At 44.8% G+C, this 19,942-nt stretch overlaps 6 protein-coding genes across 8 annotated transcripts; 4 read left to right on the top strand and 2 right to left on the bottom strand.

Moving 5' to 3' along the window:
* Positions 1-3,125: 3,125 nt before the first annotated feature.
* Positions 3,126-6,616, top strand: LOC9661916 (serine/threonine-protein kinase tricorner). Its single transcript, XM_002982817.2, has 13 exons — positions 3,126-3,802; positions 3,895-4,069; positions 4,134-4,217; positions 4,274-4,515; positions 4,577-4,811; positions 4,879-4,958; positions 5,016-5,100; positions 5,153-5,284; positions 5,350-5,463; positions 5,518-5,565; positions 5,632-5,716; positions 5,781-5,834; positions 5,916-6,616. Exons 1-13 carry the CDS (start codon positions 3,567-3,569, stop codon positions 6,164-6,166), a joined length of 1,821 nt encoding a protein of 606 aa, XP_002982863.2. The 5' UTR covers positions 3,126-3,566; the 3' UTR covers positions 6,167-6,616.
* On the bottom strand, positions 6,339-8,458 carry LOC112350907 (transcription factor TCP2-like). 2 transcript variants are annotated; one of them, XM_024687946.1, is made up of 3 exons: positions 8,233-8,458; positions 6,989-8,168; positions 6,339-6,944 (listed from the first exon to the last, which is right to left on the bottom strand). In XM_024687946.1, exons 2-3 carry the CDS (start codon positions 8,055-8,057, stop codon positions 6,766-6,768), a joined length of 1,248 nt encoding a protein of 415 aa, XP_024543714.1. In that variant the 5' UTR covers positions 8,058-8,168; positions 8,233-8,458; the 3' UTR covers positions 6,339-6,765. The 2 variants fall into 2 exon arrangements, with proteins under 2 accessions (XP_024543714.1, XP_024543713.1); XM_024687945.1 differs by having other exon boundaries at positions 6,339-8,168; positions 8,233-8,449.
* Positions 8,459-9,485: 1,027 nt separating this feature from the next.
* On the bottom strand, positions 9,486-12,885 carry LOC9662103 (serine/threonine-protein kinase tricorner). Of its 2 annotated transcripts, XM_024687944.1 has the most exons (13): positions 12,460-12,885; positions 12,156-12,330; positions 12,012-12,095; positions 11,718-11,959; positions 11,431-11,665; positions 11,293-11,372; positions 11,163-11,247; positions 10,978-11,109; positions 10,797-10,910; positions 10,687-10,734; positions 10,566-10,632; positions 10,431-10,484; positions 9,486-10,378 (listed from the first exon to the last, which is right to left on the bottom strand). In XM_024687944.1, the coding sequence occupies exons 1-13, from the start codon at positions 12,681-12,683 to the stop codon at positions 10,233-10,235; spliced, it is 1,686 nt and encodes a 561-aa protein (XP_024543712.1). In that variant the 5' UTR covers positions 12,684-12,885; the 3' UTR covers positions 9,486-10,232. The 2 variants fall into 2 exon arrangements, with proteins under 2 accessions (XP_024543712.1, XP_024543711.1); XM_024687943.1 differs by having other exon boundaries at positions 12,012-12,330.
* Positions 12,886-12,977: 92 nt separating this feature from the next.
* On the top strand, positions 12,978-13,749 carry LOC9662102 (60S ribosomal protein L19-2). Its single transcript, XM_002982816.2, has 3 exons — positions 12,978-13,130; positions 13,187-13,309; positions 13,388-13,749. Exons 1-3 carry the CDS (start codon positions 13,019-13,021, stop codon positions 13,705-13,707), a joined length of 555 nt encoding a protein of 184 aa, XP_002982862.1. The 5' UTR covers positions 12,978-13,018; the 3' UTR covers positions 13,708-13,749.
* A 122-nt stretch (positions 13,750-13,871) lies between these two features.
* Positions 13,872-16,687, top strand: LOC9662101 (tRNA pseudouridine synthase A). The gene is made up of 9 exons (XM_024687948.1): positions 13,872-13,906; positions 13,957-14,065; positions 14,113-14,297; positions 14,355-14,500; positions 14,566-14,657; positions 14,709-14,887; positions 14,953-15,022; positions 15,074-15,121; positions 15,181-16,687. Exons 1-9 carry the CDS (start codon positions 13,881-13,883, stop codon positions 15,397-15,399), a joined length of 1,074 nt encoding a protein of 357 aa, XP_024543716.1. The 5' UTR covers positions 13,872-13,880; the 3' UTR covers positions 15,400-16,687.
* Positions 15,452-16,920, top strand: LOC112350908. Its single transcript, XM_024687947.1, has 2 exons — positions 15,452-16,735; positions 16,798-16,920. Exon 1 carries the CDS (start codon positions 15,493-15,495, stop codon positions 16,645-16,647), a length of 1,155 nt encoding a protein of 384 aa, XP_024543715.1. The 5' UTR covers positions 15,452-15,492; the 3' UTR covers positions 16,648-16,735; positions 16,798-16,920.
* The last annotated feature ends 3,022 nt before the right edge of the window (positions 16,921-19,942 follow it).

Below are 19,942 nucleotides of genomic sequence, written 5' to 3'. Positions count from 1 at the left end.
TCCCCCAACTTGGGCCGTGTCACACACTCATTACAGTAAAAAAGTGATATTTACCAGATTACCCTACAGTCAATTTGACAGCCCAAAAAGTTTAACAACTCCTTATTATTATAGATATTTATATTGTAGATAAATGAATGGTTTAGAATTGACATATATTGATGTGGTGTTGTGTGCATATTGGCCATGGCAAAGGCCGTAGTCTCATCTTCATTGAAAGAAGTGGTCCCACTTAGTAGACTTCCACAGTATTTGCAAACAGTTTCAAGTTCCCTTATACTTCCTACAAGCTTTTAACAATGCTTGAAAGACATACGAAGAATCCGTGCTTGCAGTGGTGGTCGACTTCCCTACTAATCCAAAGGCTCTTTTGCATAACTCCTTCCTGAGAATGTTTTTTCTTCGTTCTTTTCCAGATGAGTGTGTGTGGTCCAAGGCCCCCAGTTGGATTTGCTTTGATCCGACCTTCAGGCCACCACGCAGTCCCGGCAGGCCCCATGGGATTCTGCGTTTTTGGCAATGCAGTCATCGCAGCTAGACATGCACAGTGCGCTTGCGGCCTCAAGCGAGTTTTAATCATCGATCCACCATGGAAATGGCACGCAAGACGCACCCAGACGTCTTCTTTTGCTCCACACACCAGGGCCAGTATAGTCACTAACAGTCACAAATCAATAAGAATGTTGAGGAGACTGTTCACAGGATGGAAGCTATCCAGGAACAGGATGGCTTTCCTAGTGTTAATATTCTATAACTAAGTTTATGCTTTATATTTTTGAGCTTTGGTTATTGATCTTGCTATGGCAATCGAGAACTGGCGAACTATCATAGCTGCTGTAGCAAGATCATAGCTGGCGAACTTTTCTCCTGACAGCCTCTCTCACACAGGATTGGAAGCGAACAACTTTCCCAGTAATCATCCCTGGGCTAGCCCTATTGAAGAAGCTCTTGTGAGTGGGATTGTTTTTTCTCTTGGTTTTCTTCTTTGAATTAGCGCAGAAACATATTTACGGGGTTGACCGTGAGGAAGCCAGCCTTGACTTTTCCGCTGGTCATCCTCAAGCAGTCAATGGCATAGCTCCAAGTTGACCCCAAAACCCCCACAAAGAAATCACAGTCAGCAGCCATCAAGAGATTGACATAACTATTCTCAAAATTTTTCCTCTTTCCCAGTGAAGCCATGTACTCGGCCATGCGTATTCCTCCAACTTGTCTCTTTATATCTGTGAAGAAAAAGTTCCATCCTTCATACTCCCTGCTTTCGTCAATTACACTCTAGAAAAACAAAATGAAAAAAAAAAAATCCGATAGGGACTTTTTACCTGCATTTCTGTTGAAAGCCACACACCAGTTATATGTGGGAATTTCTTACGCAGCCTGGTGGCGAGTTTCATGTAGTCTTTAAAGGGGTGGACTTCCATATCGATGTTTTTATCTCCTTGCCTCACGTGAATGCTCACTAAAGGCCGTGGAATCCATGGTCCATAGCTGCTCCAAACATTTGCTTCCATGGGACTCTCACTATGAGAGCTATGATTGTTAGAGTTCCAATTGCCTTGTGGATAATTCTTTAGTATCAATCTTGCTGCTGCCTCTCCAAATGCCTCATTCCGGGCTACGTTTAGTAGATTGCAAAGATACTCGCTCGGGAAACGCATGAGATATCGAAACACCTGAAACATACTTTTAGTATAAATTAATGAAATTTTAAGTTGTTAGTAAACCTGAGCCCTCCACCACCTTCTTTCGTTGTTACCATTAACATCTTGCATGAGAATCCCATTGAGTTCCACAGATGGTTGGATTCTTTTCCAAGGCTCGCCCCACAACCTTCACAGCAGGAAAGAGGAAAACATTGTAGAAGCGACTTTAAAATACTACGAACCTTGGAACAAACCATCCATGATTATAATCAAAATCTATAAGAAGGCCTTGATCCCAAGATTCCTTTCGCGAAGAAAGCTCCAAAGCCCGGGCAATGCATTCACTCGAAGCCTCAGGAACGAAATAACAAGACCATCTTGTATGATCGAATCCTATAAGATCACAAACAAGATTCTCAACCTCAAGATGAAATGATATTATACCCAAACATCCCGAGTGATTTGCACCGTGATACGCCTTGGTCACCAAGACCCTCTTTTGCATGACAGCCATCGAGAACATAGCCGAGAGGTACACAAGCTCCGAGCCAACGCCGATGGAGTTGGGTGCTTTCTCGCTAAACCAGTCCGCCATAAGAAACCTTGCGTTGCTGCAATCTTTGGGGTGTTGATTCAGCCACAAATCATGCTGGACAAGCCTTGTCAATGGGAGATTCTCCTCATCACCACCAAGAATCTAGGAAAAAGAAAGTTCCAAAGTTATATCATTTTAAGAACAAATCAATAGATTTATATACCCAAGGAATATTGAGACTGGGAACTGTTTTGTTGATGTAGAACATTTGATCCATTATAATCTCCACCTCGCTGCTATCAAGGTTTGATCCCTGGGACAGGCTCCAAGGGGGCCATTTCCCATTCTCTCCACGACCATCTAACTTAGCATGCAATTGCCCAGACCTTTTGCAATCTTGGATGTGAGGAGCATAAGAGAGTGAATCGAGATCTAGATTGGTGCTCTTGTTCATCACTCCATGCAAGGTCTCGCTCCAAAGATCCACCTGAAATCTCACTCTTTCTTGATGCGTTTTGCTAAAGTTGACCGCCCCAGTGGAGAAATTGAGCACGCATCTATCACTTGGGTAGCCGATCCAAAGTAAAATCAGTAGAAACAATGAGACAATCCACAAGAACTTGCGCCGCAAAGATTTCTCCATGGGATTGGGAACACCTAAGTGTAAATATCGAGAAATATAATCCAAAGCGATTTCTAAACACCAAGAAAATTCGTAACACTTGGACCAATTGCCGCCGCTGGATCGCGCTGATCGACGGCAGCTCTACCACGTAAATGCTCCTTCATTGCCGGCGTCACGCGGTACGTGGGTGGCAGCACCGACGGCCGCGATGCTGCCACGCTGGTACGCTCGTCCGTACGAACGCAAACCCGGTAAAACACCACGTATTCTTCGTTGCTTCTCTTTTGTTGGAGCGTCAAGGCCTCCCCTGGCGCGGCGTCCTAGAGCTAGGGTTTCTCGATTCTTTCCTTCCTCTTCGCCGGCGATCGCTCGATCGGCACTGTAGCATTGGATTGCGCTCGCGGATTCCAGTGGCACGCATTCCGGGCAGTGATGTGTACGGGGGAACGCGTTTTGGAGCGCTGTGCGCGGTGGAGCTGAGGGCGATCGTGCCGGCATTCTAGCGTGTCGGTCTCGTCTTGGCGCCGCCCGATCTGTGGGAAATTTCGTTGTGCGGGAGGCAGGCTATGGCGGCAACGAATTGTCGGATTGCCGATACTGTGGCGATCCAGTAGGGGATTGCAAATGTATCGGCGTGGCTGCCGGGGAACGATCCCCATTGCTCTGGCGTTCTTGGGAGCGATCGATCTAGTCAAAGTAAGGCTAAATATCAGGGATTGGGAAGAACAGGTCTTTAGCTAGCCCAGGTGTCGATCGGGAAAGAATGGAAGGGGGTAAGGGGTGGTTTAGCCGCTTCCATGCTCAGCCCAAGGTAGAGAAATCCAAGCCTTTAGTTTTGGGCAAGTATGGCAAAAATGGTGCCGCCGAGAGCATTCCAAAGCCGGCAGTGATGGAAGAAGCCCCATCGAATGTTACCAAGCAAAAGGTCGCGGCTGCCAAGCAGTACATCGAGAACCACTACAAATCGCAATTGAAGAATCTCGAGGAACGTAAGGAGAGGTATGGTGGTGTTCGTGTGCTTGAAAAAATTTTTCTGTGTACTTTCTTCTGGGTTTTTCTATACCTTTTTGCTTTCCTTCTGATTGGTTTAGGCGATGGGTGCTCGAAAGAAAGCTCCAGGATGCAAATGTTTCTCCCGAGGAGCAGAACCACCTAATCAAAGACTGGGAGAAGAAGGAGACGGAGTATATGAGGCTGCAGAGACGTAAGATGGGAGTGGACGACTTTGAGCTTTTGACGATAATTGGCAGAGGAGCTTTTGGAGAAGTAAGTGCATTGGCTTTTTCGCATGGATTGGTTTGTAAGCTAGTGTACAAATCTGTGAATGCAGGTCCGGCTCTGCAGAGAGAAATCAACAGGATATGTCTATGCCATGAAAAAACTCAAGAAATCGGAGATGCTGCGAAGGGGCCAGGTATGATCTTTGCTTTTTACCAACATATTCAAGTGCTTACGATTTTAATATTCCAGGTCGAGCATGTGAAGGCAGAGAGAAATCTCCTCGCTGAAGTCGACAGTAACTACATAGTTAAGCTGTACTGTTCTTTCCAAGACGACGAATACCTTTATCTGATCATGGAGTATCTTCCTGGCGGTGATATGATGACACTCTTGATGCGGAAGGATACGCTGACAGAGAACGAAGCGAAGTTTTACATTGCGGAAGCGGTTCTAGCTATTGAGTCCATTCACAAGCACAAATACATTCACAGGTGTTACTTCAACTTCTATTGTCTTTTGATTGTGCTTTTGCTGACACGATTCCGTCGGCAGGGATATCAAGCCTGACAATCTACTCCTCGATAAGAATGGCCATCTCAAGCTTTCTGACTTTGGTCTCTGCAAGCCGCTGGATTGCAGCAACTTTCCCATGCTACGGGAAAACGACCTTTCCACAGACAAGAATCAAAGAGATGGTTTGGACGCTAATAGGCGCACCTCTAGTCCCGCACCGAGACGTACTCAGCAGGAGCAACTTCAACACTGGCAAAGAAACAGACGCATGCTGGTAAGGAAATCCTAATAGTCTTGTCTATATGGTGAAAGTTCTGACTTGTCGTGTGCCTGGATTCCAGGCATACTCAACTGTGGGAACTCCAGACTATATTGCACCTGAAGTTTTATTAAAAAAAGGATATGGCATGGAGTGTGATTGGTACTAAGTTCGTGCGCATTTTAAAATTCTTATAATACTTGTTTCTGGTTTGTTCAGGTGGTCGCTGGGAGCCATTTTGTATGAAATGCTAGTGGGATTCCCGCCATTCTATTCGGACGAGCCCATGTTCACCTGCAGAAAGGTAGATGATTTTGTAGAGCATGGAAGGATTTCTAATGGTCTTGTTGTCATAGATTGTAAACTGGAGAACGCACCTGAAATTTCCCGACGAGGCTAAGTTGTCTGTCGAGGCACGGGATTTGATGAGTCGTTTGCTTTGCGGTGTCGACCAACGACTTGGAACAAAAGGAACACACGAGATTAAGGTGCGTCTTCTTTTTCTGTTTCATAGGCGCGTAGGTTCCTTATAGCTGTCGGTGGTAAATTGCAGTCGCATTCCTGGTTCAAAGGCGTTGAGTGGGATAAGCTTTACGAAATGGAGGCCGCGTTCAAGCCCGAGGTTAACAATGAGCTGGACACACAAAACTTCGAAAAGTTTGAAGAGGTGAGCATCTCGAAGCTAGAGTTAAAACGTCTCACGTAAGTTTTTGTCTTGTAGGCCATCGGCCAAACACAGTCGTCTTCCAAGGCTGGCCCATGGAGAAAGGTAAGTACTTCGCGTTGAATCATTCGGCAAAGCTACAAAGTGTTATTTACTTCCTCGATTCTTTAGATGCTTCCTTCCAAGGACGTCAACTTTGTTGGCTACACGTACAAGAACTTCGAGATCATCCAAGACTCGCAATTGCCCGGTGTTGGTACGTCAATGTCACCTCTTTTATCTCTTCCAGTTTCTTACTCCCTCGCAATTGCTCGACACAGCGGAGCTGCGGAAGAAAGGAAAGTCCAAAAGGCCATCAATCAAGACGCTTTTTGGTAAGCCCGTTTGAAGTACATAGAGACAAAGTGGCAACAACAAACGCACAAAGCTGACGAGGCCTCTGTTTGTGTTGCCAGAGGAGAGCCCTGGAGTGTATAGCGAGGATAGCAACACCAGCGCCACCGCCACCAACAGTAGCGGCGGTGGAAGCTTCATGTCCTTTGCCTCCACACAACCTCCGTCATCGCCGCCGGACAAAGCCACATTGCTAGTAACAGGCAACAAGAATGTCTCATCACCCTCGAGGCTACGAATGTATCACCAGCAACCAGGAGGAGGAGTTACTGCAAATCACCACGCTCTTGCCTATGGACGTAATGCCAGGTAACCTCCTTCACCGAAAAAAAAAGAAAAAAGAGACTGAAGCGAAGAAGAAAGAACCTAGAGAACGGAATGGTTGCGCCAGTTTTGTTGTTCGTTCTCCATTTTTCTTTTCCTTGTCTCTCCCTGGTTTCCTCGTTTCCTCCTTTCTCTTAGAGATCTCTTCGAAGAGAAGGCCGTACATAGAACCCCTCTTTCTTTCTTTTTTATTGCCTCCGTACACCTTGTCTCACTTTGTACATCTTTGTCTCTCTCCCCCAATCAATGACACGGTGAGCTTTTTTCTTCTCTTCGCTTTTGTCCTGGAAGGACAAACTAGTGGAACTCTTTCTCTATTCTTTTTTTCGTTCTTTTTTCTCGAGTTTTTATAATCTTCCTGTAAACAGGGGAAGCACATTTCCCCAGAAAAAACAGAACCAAGCGAATCGAAAAAAAAAGGAATCACTTATCTCTCGTTTTCCCCCATTTTTCTTGATTCAGTTCTCGGTTTGTGACTGCCGTCGTTGTTGTTGATCCATGTCGTCGTCATCGTCCAGGCCTTGAATCCGCGCTGGTACCAAACTATAAACTCGAGGAGACGAAGCCATGGCCGGCCTCGAGGAGAGGCTATAGTCCATGTCGACTTGTTTGCGTTGCCGGGAGGAGACGATGTCGGAGGTGAAAGCTGCCGAAGTAGTGAGACTGGAGAGCAAGCTGCCCCGACCATATGAAACTTGGAGTGGATTCATCACTCCCGGCGATGGCCACTGCTGGTTTACGAGAGAGCCGTGACTGCCGCTTGGAACCTGGACAAGAGGAGAGTTATGATGGTGAAAAGAATGGAGTGAACCTGTTCCTCCTCCCAGCTGTGATGTTGCGGCAGCCTCGGCGATCTCTTGCTGGAACGAGTGATGAAGCGGGCCTAGAGATGGAGCCGGGAGATAGAGCCCCTGCAGCGTGTTGAGGAACTGGTTCTGAAGGAGCTGATGATGCGACGAGCTCTGGATGAAGCTTTGCAGCGGGTTGGGGAGTGGCGACTGGAGAAGCTGCGTGAAGGACGAGCGCATTGGAGTGTTGATGATGTTGCTGCTGCTGCTGCTGCTGCTAGTGCTGTTGTTGTAGGTGTACGATGGCGTCGTGTCAAACACGGTGCTTTGATGAAGGAAAGAAGTAAGTTGTTCGTGGTGCTGATGTTGGTGATGTGATTCTTCCGTTGCGTGCGCGCTACTCGAGCTCGGCTTTCGTTCCCGTGCCTTCAGCCTGGAATCTTCTCTCGAGTCGTGAGCATGGCGAAATTGTTCGAGCTTCCACGCATGACTCTCCTGCCGTGCTGCTAAAGCGGAAGACGATTGCTCTGGCTGGAAGTGATACGGATTGAAAGTTTCTCCAGCGGCGGCAGCGGTAGTGGAAGTGAAACCAGCCTGCGCTTGACTTGTGGATTGAGAATTCTCGTCCTTGGATGGGGTTATCGAGCTTGCACGTCCAATTGAGAGCGGAGCCGGTGGGAGCTGGTTGAGCTCGTCGATAGCCGGCTTTGCTTTCTTGAGGAGCCACTCTATAGCCTTGCTGGGCTGATCATAGCCGAGCCTATCCTGGATGTCGTAGAACTGGATTGCCGTAGAAACGGACAGCCTCACTCGCCTGTCCCTCGGGCCTCTAGCTGTATTGACTTTACTGTGCCGATCCTTTCCACCAGACTTGGTTGTCCGTGCTTTCGTCGTTTGACTTGGCGATGTTCTTGTCGATCGGACTCGCAGTGACGATGTCTTGGCTGTTTCCAATTGCTCGGCTTCTTCTTCTCCTCCTTCTCCTCGTCCCTGTCCTCCTCCTTGGGGTTTCCTCGTCTTGCTGCTCTCAGATTCGTGTGCCTTTGATGAAGATTCAACTGTACGTTCCAGTTGTCTCCGTTCATCACTCATGTCTAAACATGGCGATCCCCTCCCTCACCAGCTGAGCCGCGGCAGCACGCTTGACATCTGGTTTTCTGGGAATATAGTTGACACATTCCTCTCGTCTTTCGGAATTTTCCGCTGCACAATTGTGAAGGGATTAAAAATCGTTCTCGCAGAAAAAGATACACCTATATATACTCACAACTGGAGCAGTCTTGCAGGTTGGGCCGTCCCGTAAGAGAAAACTCTATAGTGAGAAAGCATCATATATGCTTGCAACTTGCAAGGAACTGGATCGGCTAAATTGGAGTCGAGAAGAACGTCTTGATCTGCCTATCACATTTAGAGAAAAGAAACGTCCTGGCACCAGAGGAATTTAAAACATACACAAGCTTCGAATCAAGTCAGTCCTTCTGTAGTTTCAACAGCAAGCCATCACCACTAATGGCGAGTGCGGGGACCATGAAACCAAGATGTACTTTTTTCCATCTCTTCTTCTATCGACTACACTGTTTCACGTCCCATTCAGACACGATGGAGGAAATATACGATCTTTTTTTCAGAAATGAGGAGCTAGACAAAAGAACCAAACGGTGCGAAACGAGAGCTTAAAGGATAGAAGAAAGGAACCAGTTCCAGCCAGCCGGCCAGACAGAAGCCCAGTCCAACTAGAACAAACTACTTTTCCTTGGCTCTGGAAAAGGTATGGTTAGAGAGAGCTACCAAGTTGGCTCTCACTCAGGCAGCAATAAAGGGAGAAGTGCAAGGCGAGAATTATGATCCGTGCGAATCGCTAGCAAGGATGATTGGACTACTGGGGGCGCTAGTGTACCGCAAAGAGGTGATCAGGATCATCAGCTTAGAAGTTAGAATATTTCCTTGCAGGCAACATAAGTCACATAGCTATGTGAAAACTGGCAGCACAGAGAGAGGGCGATGCCAGAGCGCACCAGATCCATCAGACAAACAGGAACAGACCGATCGAAGCTATGGCTTTTTACAAGAAAGATGCCAAATTATCGTCGTACTGCATGCGCGACCTGTGATGTAAAAGGGAGGAGAGGGAAGAGCTTAAGGCTTAAGGCTTCCAGGGGCGTGCAAACAAAGAAATCTCTTAAATGCGATGCGATCAGACGCGATGGAGAGGCGATCAGAGGCGATCAGAGACGACAAAGGCAGGAAATCAGGCTTGCAGCAGCGCGGCAGCGCGGCAGCTTGAAAAATCGGCCAAAAGAGCTATTTACCACATGGCGCCGACAAAGAATCGATGGCGACGTCGCGGCAGCTGCTGCGCCAGCGCCTCGCCCGCCCCTGATTCGCTCCATCGCGCCATCACCGATCGCTCGCTCGCTAGGGTTCTTGACAACGAAAACGTCGCTCTTTTTTAATGAAGAGTGTTTTGGCGCTGAATGCGAGGGCAACACCGTCCGATGCCCGCCACGTGTGAACGGCATATTCGGCATCGTTTTGAATTTGAATTTGAATCTTCGCGCCATCTCGCTTGACAGTTTTAGAAATCCCAAGAGGAAGATAAGAGAGAAAAAAATATCATACTACAATGAATCTCGTCACACCATGACGCCAGCTCTTCTCCACAGAGTCTGTCCGAAAAGCCGTGCTTGTTGGTCGCGAAAGAAAAGTGGTAGCAGCCAAAAAAGTAGGATCATCGCAGCAGCACGCAGCAGTAGTAGCAGCTGTCCAAATTGACCCCACTGTCCTCTTTGATCTTCTAGTTCTTGATTGATTGATCGATGATCGATCTCGTTGTTGCCGCTGCTACACAAAACTTTACGCTTCCCTGTCCTGTGCTCCAGATCCAGTGCTCCGCCACTGACGTCCCTGTGAGCTTCCACAGTTTATACAAAGCTGGAAGTCTTTTCCTTCTTCTTGTGGATCGCTGCGGTAATTGTGCCAACCAAAGGCTTTATTGGTGCCGCTGACGGATTGAGTGGTGGAAGACGAAGACGGTACCGCGCACTGCATAGCCCAAGGCCCGAGCTGCCATTCTAGCTATAGCTAGCTATTACTTTTTATGTCACTTCTTCCCTTTCCCTTTGCTGCCTGGCGAGCTATAACTTGAGAGGAAAAGATCCCCCCTTCCTGTTCTCTTTCTCTCTTGTCCCTGTTTTTTACCTTCTTCCTATAGATCCTCACCTGAGTACCGTACCTATGGATCCCAGTAAACGAAAGGGCTCTATACAGCTATCTTGTGTCGTTACTAAATGAAAACGTCGGGGCCTGTTGACAGGGTAAGGGAGGATTTGACGGAACAACGCTGGTTTCCATGGTTGACACCTCCATTTCAGTTGGAGCACTGTCGCTAATCTCGTCTGACGAGTTGTTTTTCTCTGCAACAAAAGCGTTGAAGAAGACATGTTTATATAGAAACCGTCACGTTACCAAATATTGAGACAATGGACGGCCTCGAAGGACTTTGGCTTCTCTTCCTTAGCTCTGCAGGAAAAAAGAAAAAAAAAAAACACAAGAATGAGCTACATCGCTAGAGCAAGGACGTAGGGTGTCTAGAAAACTTACCAACAGGAGAGTTCTTAGCTTTGAAAAGATCAATGTTCTTGTATGTATACCCGACAAAATTGACATCCTGCAGTATAGAGCGTCAGCTAGAAAGCCATACACGGAAATCAAGCAGACAAACCTTGCGCCACTGTCCTGACTTCGAGGGAAGATCACCTTGAGTTCCAGCCTAGAAGTACATAATGTTTGCCAAGTCAGCCTTGAGATAATAAATGCTTTCAATTACTTAACCTCTTCGAACTTCTGAAAGTTTTGCGTGTCAAGTTCCCCATTTACTTCTGGCTTAAAGGCTGCTTCGACCTCATAAAGATGATCCCAGTCGATTCCTCTAAAGAACGGGTGTGCCTGGATTGAAATTGACATGTTTAAAAACATTCACAAGGTTTTGGAAAAAGTAGAGGTAGATAATTGCCTTGATTTCGTTTGTGTCTCTTGACCCCAGCCTATGCTCAACGTCACACAGCAACCTACAAATAAGATCCTTGGCTTCTGGAGATAATCTCGCTTCTTGAGGAAACTTCAGGTGTGTTCTCCAGTTCACTATCTGCGGAAAAGGAAAGGATACAACGTTACCGAAACGAGTAAAGCAAATATTACCTTACGACAGGTATTCATGGGCTCATCTGAATAAAATGGAGGGTAACCAACTAGCATCTCAAACATGATTGCTCCTAATGACCACCTGAAGGAAACTTGATAGCAACTAAATGAACGAAGTTGTTCTTACCAGTCGCAATCCATGCCATATCCCTTCTTAAGCAACACTTCCGGAGCAATGTAATCGGGTGTACCAACCGTTGAAAAGGCCTACAACGTGACTGAGCTCTGTATTGTTCTTACGTAAGAAAAATAGATTGTAAATTACCAGCATACGTCTGTTCTTCTGCCAGTGTAACAGTTGTTCTTGCTGACTCCGCCAAGAACTACCGGTTGATGGGCTTACAAGGCGCTCATCTATGTCCATCGGTTCTCGTGGCTCATCCTCCTCATTTTCGTGCAAAGTTGAGAGCGTGTTACAATCGAGAGGCTTGCAAAGACCAAAATCTGAAAGTTTCATGTGCCCGTTCTTATCAAGTAGTAGATTGTCGGGCTTAATGTCCCTGCAGAAAACAAAATCAGCGAACTTCAAGAGCTGGCGAATAAAAAACACACCTGTGAATGTAATTATGTTTGTGGATGGACTCGATTGCCAAAACGCTCTGCGCAACATAGAAGCGAGCTTCGTCCTCCGTTAGCGTGTCCTTGCGCATAAGAAGCGTCATCATATCACCACCCGGTAGATACTCCATGATGAGGTATAGGTACTCGGCATCTTGAAACGAGTAGTGCAGCTTCACTATGCAGTGAGTATCAACTTCCGCGAGCAAATTCCTTTCAGCTCTCACATGTTCCACCTGTAAACGATCATTAGCGTTACGTAGAGCAGGGACACGGAAAACAAATTACCTGTCCTCTACTAAGCATCTCGGACTTCTTAAGCTTCTTCATGGCATAAATCTCGCCGTTTTCTTTGTGTCGACACAGTCTCACCTGAACAGACAAGACTTGAGTCAGTGAGGAACACCCAGAGGATCCAAGCCCAAAACATACCTCCCCAAACGCTCCTCTCCCTATAATAGTTAGCAACTCAAAATCATCGACGCCCATTTTATGTCTCTGGCGTCGCATGTACTCTGTCTCCTTACGTTCAAGGTCTTTGATAAGTGTATGCTGTTCCTCTTCCGAAACATCGGCATTTGCCAGGTTTCTCTCGAGCAAAGAACGCCTAACGAAAAAAAATAAACAAACAATCAAACAATCAATTCACGGCGATTGAGCTCGCAGACCTAGCAAGCAAAGCTTTGATTTTGAAACGAGAACTGGATTAAAAAATTAAAAAGCAGCGAGATGGTACCTTTCTCTTCGTTCTTGCAAACTCTTGGCCTTGGCCCTGTAGTGATTCTCAATGTACTGCTTGGCCGCAGCAACCTTTTGCCTGGTGACGCTGGATGCATTATTGTCGTCCCCGGCCATGGAATCCCCCAGCGGCACAGATCCGGCTGCCCTAATTCCACTCGCTGCTACCACAGTGTTGTACGCATTAAGCTGTGTGCCATTCCAGCGCTGATTCTCATCCATTTCTCGCTGCCGCGACGACAGATCCAACACCAAGAACAGTACCAACAATAGCAGCAGGGCAGCAGTAGCAAAGCTGCTGGAGATTTCCTCGCGATTCACCCCGCGGCGGCAGCTTCCATCCCTTGCGCCTTACCCTAAACCCTAACTAGCTCTCTCCAAATGCGCTGCGATTTTGAACAGGGGAATGCTCGTCGTCGGTCAGGTTTGCTCCATACATTAGCTTTTGGGTCACGTGGTCATAAATTGACAACCGTCGTACAAGGGGGAATCTAGCGCATAAAGAATGTATGGTTTAGGGTTTCCGTAGTTTAGGGTCGAGTAGGGTCTTCGCAGCGATGGTGGCGCTCACTCTCCAGAAGCGCCTGGCGGCTGCGGTCCTCAAGTGCGGCAAGAACAAGGTGTGGCTCGATCCCAATGAAGTGAACGAGATCTCCATGGCGAATTCCAGTAAGAACAAGTGAAAGATGGGTGTTATCTCGTGTTTGATCGTTACGCTCAATCAGGGCAGAACATCCGGAAGCTCGTCAAGGATGGCTTGGTGATAAAAAAGCCCCAGAAAATCCACTCTCGCGCGCGCGCCCGCCGCGAGCTCGAGGCCAAGAGGAAGGGTCGCCACTCGGGCAAAGGTATGCTAAGTTCTTCCTCGTTTTTGCTCGATTTCCCTCGATTGATCGCTCTGGTTTTGCTGGTTTTGCTCCGATCAGGTAAGAGGCACGGCACTCGCGAAGCTCGGCTTCCATCCAAGATCGTCTGGCTGCGAAGAATGCGAGTTCTTCGTCGTCTCCTTCGCAAGTACCGCGACGCGAAGAAGATCGACAAGCATATGTACCACAGCATGTACATGAAGGTGAAGGGCAATGTTTTCAAGAACAAGCGCGTGCTCATGGAGAACATCCACAAATTCAAGGCTGAGAAGGCCCGCGAGAAGACCCTGACGGATCAATTCGAGGCCAGGCGCGCCAAGAACAAGGCCACCCGCGAGAGGAAAATCGCTCGCCGGGAAGAACGCTTGGCCCAAAAGTAATTTGCCTGTATGCAAGAGCAAAAGAGTCCTTGTCAGCTGCCACGTATGGTCGTTTTTGCTGACGTGTTTGCTTCGTAATCGCCTTGTCATCTGCCACGTATGCTCGTTCTTGCTACGTGTTTGCGTAATTGCCATGTGAGCCACTTTTTTAAAGAACCCTAATTCCTAGAGCTATGGCGGAGCGACGATGGTCTGCGAGGTAAGCGCGCTATCTGCGTCGGGCTGGAATGAGAATTTTTGTCGCTCCAGGGATTGCCACGAGTTCTTTGAGCAGCGGCCGTGGGATTCCGTGCTCAAGTTCTATCAGCTCGTTGTGAATGGCCAGATCGGGCTTCGCGATCTGAGGATCGAGCACAATGTGAGCATTTTTTTCTGGATCTTGATAGATTTAAGAGGGATTTCCAGGAGAAATTTGAAGATCGCTGCTTGGAAACCAAGCAGCAAGATGAGGATAAGTCGCTTCCCATAGTCGATCGTTCCAAAGAGAGAGGAGGAAGGTGGGAAAGGAGGACATTTAAGATTGTTCTTTCTTACAGCGGCACAGCTTTCGCAGGATGGCAAAAGCAACCGGGTTTCCTGACTGTCCAAAGGTGGAATTTTTCGTTTTCCCTTCTTCACTGCTTGCTTGCTTAAGGAGAGATTTCCAGTGTTCTTGAGAAGCAACTTGGGAGGTTTGTCGATGGAAAGAGAGCAAGTAATCTGGAGAAACAGGGAAAGATCAAAGAAGCTCTAGTTTCAGTCGCGGGGAGGACTGACAAAGGTGTTCACGCTTGTGGACAAGTTTGCTCCTTCTGTAAGGTAATTCACTCCAGTCCGCCAGAGTTTTCTAAGTTGTTCTCTCCCAAATCCTGTTTGTAGATACATGGATGAGAGAATGCAAAGAGGAAGACGTGAAATCTGCTGTCAACTCCGCCATGCCAACAATCCTGCGAGCGGTGTCAGCGTCCGAGGTGAGTTCTATCTTGAAGAGCTGTGTTTGCTAAATGAGAAATGTTATGCAGGTAGACCGCGACTTCCATCCCATTTTTTCTGCAAAGTGGAGACGCTACATTTACATTTTTCCGCTTCGCAGCAGGGACGAGATTGATGTTTCTAAAGTGGCAACGCTGTTGCGAGGTCTCGAAGGCCACAGCTTGTCATACGCAATCTTCGCTCGCGACACAAAGATCGCCAGAAGCAGGTAACCTTGGAAACAAAAGCTGCGAGAGCTCTGCTAAGAAAGGAAATTATTGTTTTGTCTAACAGCGGGCCTGCTACGGTGTGCACACTCTACCACGCTCGAGCTGCTCTCGCCAAGCTACCAGTTCCCAACGAGGTTTGCTCGTGTTTTGCTCGAAAAAACTGGTTTTGATGATGCTTTCCCCAGGAAAATGTCATGGTTGTGGAGCTCGTCGCGGACAGGTTTCTAAGAAAGGTTTGTCTCGACGAAAATCTTTTTCCATCGCTTCCATTCTAACGTAGCTTGTTTGATAGATGGTGCGAGTTTTAGTGTCCACGGCGATCAAGGAAGCCTTCGCCGGGGCAAACGACGACGCCTTGGTAGCTCTCATGGAAGAAACGGACAGGCGAGCGTCGGCTCCTCCAGCGCCTGCTCACGGCCTCTGTCTAGCAGAAGTTGGATATGGCAATTCACAAGCGCGCGATTGCCTGCTACGACATTGTCAGCACATCGTCAAGAACACAAAAGTGTGATTTTTATAAAGGTCTCGCCATTCCTTTTAGGGCAACTGAAAGGGAAGGAGAAGAAGCATAAAAATTGGGATTTTCTCTCTGGATCAGGGCAGAATGGAGCGGCTACCGCGAGATCTCTTGCTCCGGATCTTTGCGGGCGTGGATCTTGACGATCTGGGGAGGCTGCGATGCGTTTGTAGATCCTGGCACAGCGCCATTGCTTCCCAGGAATTCGCCCAGCAATGGAAGGGAAGGGACGAGGTCTGTTGTGTCTTGCGCGCCAAGCAAAAGGACGGCTTCCACACAGAAGTATGGTACCCGGGCAGCGGCGCAAGAAGATCTACCGGATTGAATCCAGGGCCTCGTGGATGTTTCTCGATGGGAGTTTCTTCTTCACACGGCCTGGTTTGCGGATTGCTACCAGAAGAGGGGCGTGCGCCTGGCACAGCGTGGAATTTGGTGGTGGGAAATCCACTGACAAACAAATGGAGACGGCTGCCTCCAATCGATATCCCTTCTCGTCCGCTCGACACCATGGAAAGGATACATCTTCAGGTTGATCCGTCCAAAGGTTCCTACAAGCTGGTTCTCATCTACGATAAATATGGTGACGACGACGAAGTGATCTATCACGCGCGCCAGTATGATTCCGAGTCGCGGGTTTGGAAGTCGGCAGTGCCCTTCATCGGTGAGCACGACGGCGCAAATACCAAGATCGATGGCGCCGTGATTGGAAGCGCGGGCCTGGATTACCCGCCATACTTTCTCATGGCCTACAATCCCGATTCCATGGCCTGGTCTTGTCACAAGCACTTCGTTGGTGAGCCAACTTTCAACAATGGTTACATCTACAAGGAGTATGCCAACGACACTGCCCATTGTGGAGTTTGGAGGTGGAAAGACAGGATTTTCTTCGTCACGCATTCTTGTGGGTGTGTGGTTATCTGGGAGCTGGACTGTCGAGAAGGAAAAGCGAAGCTTTTGTCAAGCAAGCGGTATGGGGAGCTGTATGGCAAGAATTGGAAGCCGAGAGAGATGTTGCTATATACCTCGACGCTGCTTGTTGGGAGCACAATTATCGTTTTCACAGAGTTGTGTAAGTCCTCGTACGGGTATGCTCCGGTTGCATACAACCTCAAGGATTCAACATGGCACTCGTCGGCTCACTACAATCACACGTCCTTGACGACTGTGGACATTGAAGCCAGTTGCGCATTCATTCCCAGCTTCACCGTCGAGCCATATGGGATGGCCAGATGGTCTTGCTAAAGGTGAAGCATTTATATAATTATGGTCTTGAATTTTATCAGAGGGAGATGGCAAAAGCAACCCCTTCTTTTTTACTGGCCATCCAAAGGTGAGATTTTTTTCCTTTTTCTACCTTCACTGTTTGCATATTTGGAGAATTTGGAACGCCAGACGGCCGACTGAAGTTTGTGATCTCATTTGTTGCGCTGAAGAACCACCGGGAACCTACGCTGCAAACATCAGAGATTGTAGTGGTGTCACCCCACATCCCAAAATAAAATAGATTTTCGATTATGTAGTTTTGTAAAATCACGAAACTTAGTGGGTATATCTGTTGCTATTATCATCTTCACCAGCTAGAAGAATGGATTTCAAAATATCCTACAATATACTTACAGCATATAAAGAACAAATCAATACTTCTGGTATGATGTTTTTAGATATTCTCAATGAAAAAATATTTTTTGGAATTATTATTTAACACATCCAAGAATACATAATAATTTGCTGTGCAACGTTTAGTTTGTTTAATAATAATGTTATTTCTATTTATTAATTTAATTGATCAATTGGAAGTTTATAATTATAAACACAAGATTAATCTTATTGAATATCAACTATTAGATGGTAGTATATTGTAGAATATACAAGCATATTTTAGGTATATCCACTTACAGATTTGTTTAAGCAAACAAAAAAAAAAGTTATGCTTTGAAGGACTTTTAGTCTTGTGAGCAGCACTAACATTAGCAATCCAGGCCATTTTGATCTTGGTATCTCTTCCACAAACATTGGAGAGCATGTGCATATAGATATTGCCTTTCTTTTAGACAAGCAGCAAACATATATTCAAGAGCTAGTTTGAGATTTTACATAGTTCATGTACATTGATCTTTTGCTCTCTTCCCCACACAATGTTGGGATTTAGAGCTTTATGATTAAGAGAGGATTAAATGTGACCGAAAGAACCATTGCATAATCTAGTTGATGTCAAGATCACATTCTACATTAGCAACAGATGGTAAGATACCAGGAATAAAGGAAGCTGCTTAATGACATCCCACAGCAGTTGAAGATAGTATTATATTAAGGACTAGAGCAACACTAACACAATCACACTCCACAACATGTCTAAAAACTTTACCTTAAAATGACACAAGAGGAGAAACAGTGTTGCCCAATGAGAAGAACTCTAAAGCCTCCAAGGACACTCCTCAATCAAGAATAAGAAAATCAAAAAGGAAGAATAGATATATAGTAGGAAACCTGGGAACAAAGGAATCCAGAACAAAAAGCACAATGTCAAATGTTAGTACCTCCCCTCGAGATAGTATATTAATTGGGGTAAAAACCTCTAATTATATACTCAAATGGACCATTTATTATTATAATTAGAATAGTATTATACACATATACACACACAAATATACATATATAAATCTTACACTATAAAATGTAAAGACCTAAGTTTTAGAATAATAAATATTTCCCTATATTATTTTTCTGTCTCCATTAACTAGGGCTTAAAATATCTTCAATCTTGGCTGAGAAGAGGGGTTCAATCATGTACTTAGCCTGTGCCACTAAGTCATAGAATTATCATCCATCACCTTTCAATTATTTAACTTTACTCATTATATAGTATAATATATTGTGTTATAAGTAAGCCATGTTTAAGTTAGGTCAGGCCTTTGAATTTGGTTAATGGGGAATTAGGGTTCGATTCCGAGAAAAAACTGAAGCATTTTCACTCTGGTTTCTTTACCTTGGCCGTCTTCTATCACCAATGGAAAGCCAAACTTCAGGGACATTTTGAACTAGGAAACACAAATACTGCCACTCTTTTGGAATGGTTTCTTCTTGGTTTCCTCCCAGAAACATTGTTTACATAAATATTTATTGATATTTAATATGAAACAATGGCAGTTTCTAATAACTATGTTTATTTTTTATTTTCTTTCTAATGGTTTATATGTTCAAAAATAATAAATGATATTCATATACATTCAAGTTACAACACATAGTCTATACACATTATGTGACTTACTAAATGGATATTTTTAAATTTATAATCTATAATTGCACTCTTGAGTTTATTTAATGAAAAATTGACATTTTTACATTAAAAACAATTGTAATAAAAGTTTAATAAATAAAACTCTAAGTATCTGACCAATTGGAAAAAAATGTAATCTTATTCATAGGCCCTTTCCCTTTATATTTAAACCCCATGGATCATCTTTTAAGTCATTCTTTTTAGTTGTTTATATAGTAATACACTAACTATACTATTATAATATATAAACTGTTCAATTAAAATTGAATCTGATCTATTTAGTTTTGTATATAAACAAAGGCTTAATCCTTAATCAATATATCCTCAAGTTTTATTTATAATTCTATTTTAGTTTTCTTATCAAATTTTATAATGTGTCTTTGTCTTAGTTTACCTTCAAAGATTATGTATAACATTGTTATAAAATGCTAATTCATAAATAATATATAACAAATATTTAAATGTATTATAGTTTTTAAAATATATAAGTTTGCAAATAAAAGCTCATTTTTGACAGGAGTTTTTTAAATAAAAATTATTTTTTCTAATAATGGATGTAGAGCTTTTGAGAGTAATAAATAAAAGACAAAATATCTAAATATATAATATAATTATTATTTTATTTTAACAATATTTTTAAATGAGAAAATATCATCTATCCATCTAGAATCCAATGAACTCTAGAATTTTGTAGGAACATAAAGCACACATCCCATATTTAAATCTCTCTAATATCAAGATTATCCAGGATGAAGAATTAATTGAGTCAAATCCAAAACCTCTCTAATACCAAATGTAAGTTCTTGAATTCCAAATTTTTGGAAGGTCACTCAATTCAATGCTAGTAAGTTGGGGCTTTGAGCATATTCTAATTTATATACTAATTCAACTGTCTAGTTTGGATGGTCTAGATTAACTATTATGATTAAAAAATCTTAATCACCTTGGCAAGAGAGATGGAATCAAAAGCATTCACAATATAGACTGGAACAACTAGTTTTTCAGTTTAGACTGAATAATTCATGTTGATCACCTCTAAGTGAGCTCCATTCTTGAACCTTTCTTACCTCTTGAGGGATTAGATCCACCACAATAACTAATTGTATGCACTTCCAAATGAAATATAAGAATCACTATAAATAACATTGGATTGCAACCTTGTTTACCTTTAATACATAATTTTGAGAAATGGCTATACAGGATCTAGTGGAGTGAACCCATGTGTATAATACAAAAAAACAACTACTACCTCCTTAAGTC

The sequence above is a fragment of the Selaginella moellendorffii genome, unplaced genomic scaffold (genome assembly GCF_000143415.4).
Source record: "Selaginella moellendorffii unplaced genomic scaffold, v1.0 SELMOscaffold_55, whole genome shotgun sequence".
NCBI lineage: Eukaryota > Viridiplantae > Streptophyta > Lycopodiopsida > Selaginellales > Selaginellaceae > Selaginella > Selaginella moellendorffii.
This window is presented reverse-complemented; position numbering and strand designations above follow the sequence as displayed.

What these genes read in the sequence shown, in the direction of transcription:
- LOC9661916 (XM_002982817.2), top strand. Translation starts at nt 3,567, where the DNA reads ATGGAAGGGGGTAAGGGGTGGTTTAGCCGCTTCCATGCTCAGCCCAAG. An exon ending in AAAGAAACAGACGCATGCTG is followed by an intron (nt 4,812 to 4,878) that starts GTAAGGAAATCC and finishes CCTGGATTCCAG; the next exon opens with GCATACTCAACTGTGGGAAC. An exon ending in AAGGAACACACGAGATTAAG is followed by an intron (nt 5,285 to 5,349) that starts GTGCGTCTTCTT and finishes GGTAAATTGCAG; the next exon opens with TCGCATTCCTGGTTCAAAGG.
- LOC112350907 (XM_024687945.1), bottom strand. Translation starts at nt 8,057, where the DNA reads ATGAGTGATGAACGGAGACAACTGGAACGTACAGTTGAATCTTCATCA.
- LOC9662103 (XM_024687943.1), bottom strand. Translation starts at nt 12,683, where the DNA reads ATGGATGAGAATCAGCGCTGGAATGGCACACAGCTTAATGCGTACAAC. An exon ending in AAACATAATTACATTCACAG is followed by an intron (nt 11,666 to 11,717) that starts GTGTGTTTTTTA and finishes TGTTTTCTGCAG; the next exon opens with GGACATTAAGCCCGACAATC. An exon ending in AGCTAAGAACTCTCCTGTTG is followed by an intron (nt 10,485 to 10,565) that starts GTAAGTTTTCTA and finishes TTTTTCCTGCAG; the next exon opens with AGCTAAGGAAGAGAAGCCAA.
- LOC9662102 (XM_002982816.2), top strand. Translation starts at nt 13,019, where the DNA reads ATGGTGGCGCTCACTCTCCAGAAGCGCCTGGCGGCTGCGGTCCTCAAG. An exon ending in GATCTCCATGGCGAATTCCA is followed by an intron (nt 13,131 to 13,186) that starts GTAAGAACAAGT and finishes ACGCTCAATCAG; the next exon opens with GGCAGAACATCCGGAAGCTC. An exon ending in GGGTCGCCACTCGGGCAAAG is followed by an intron (nt 13,310 to 13,387) that starts GTATGCTAAGTT and finishes TGCTCCGATCAG; the next exon opens with GTAAGAGGCACGGCACTCGC.
- LOC9662101 (XM_024687948.1), top strand. Translation starts at nt 13,881, where the DNA reads ATGGCGGAGCGACGATGGTCTGCGAG. An exon ending in GGTTTCCTGACTGTCCAAAG is followed by an intron (nt 14,298 to 14,354) that starts GTGGAATTTTTC and finishes AGAGATTTCCAG; the next exon opens with TGTTCTTGAGAAGCAACTTG. An exon ending in ACAAAGATCGCCAGAAGCAG is followed by an intron (nt 14,888 to 14,952) that starts GTAACCTTGGAA and finishes TTTGTCTAACAG; the next exon opens with CGGGCCTGCTACGGTGTGCA.
- LOC112350908 (XM_024687947.1), top strand. Translation starts at nt 15,493, where the DNA reads ATGGAGCGGCTACCGCGAGATCTCTTGCTCCGGATCTTTGCGGGCGTG.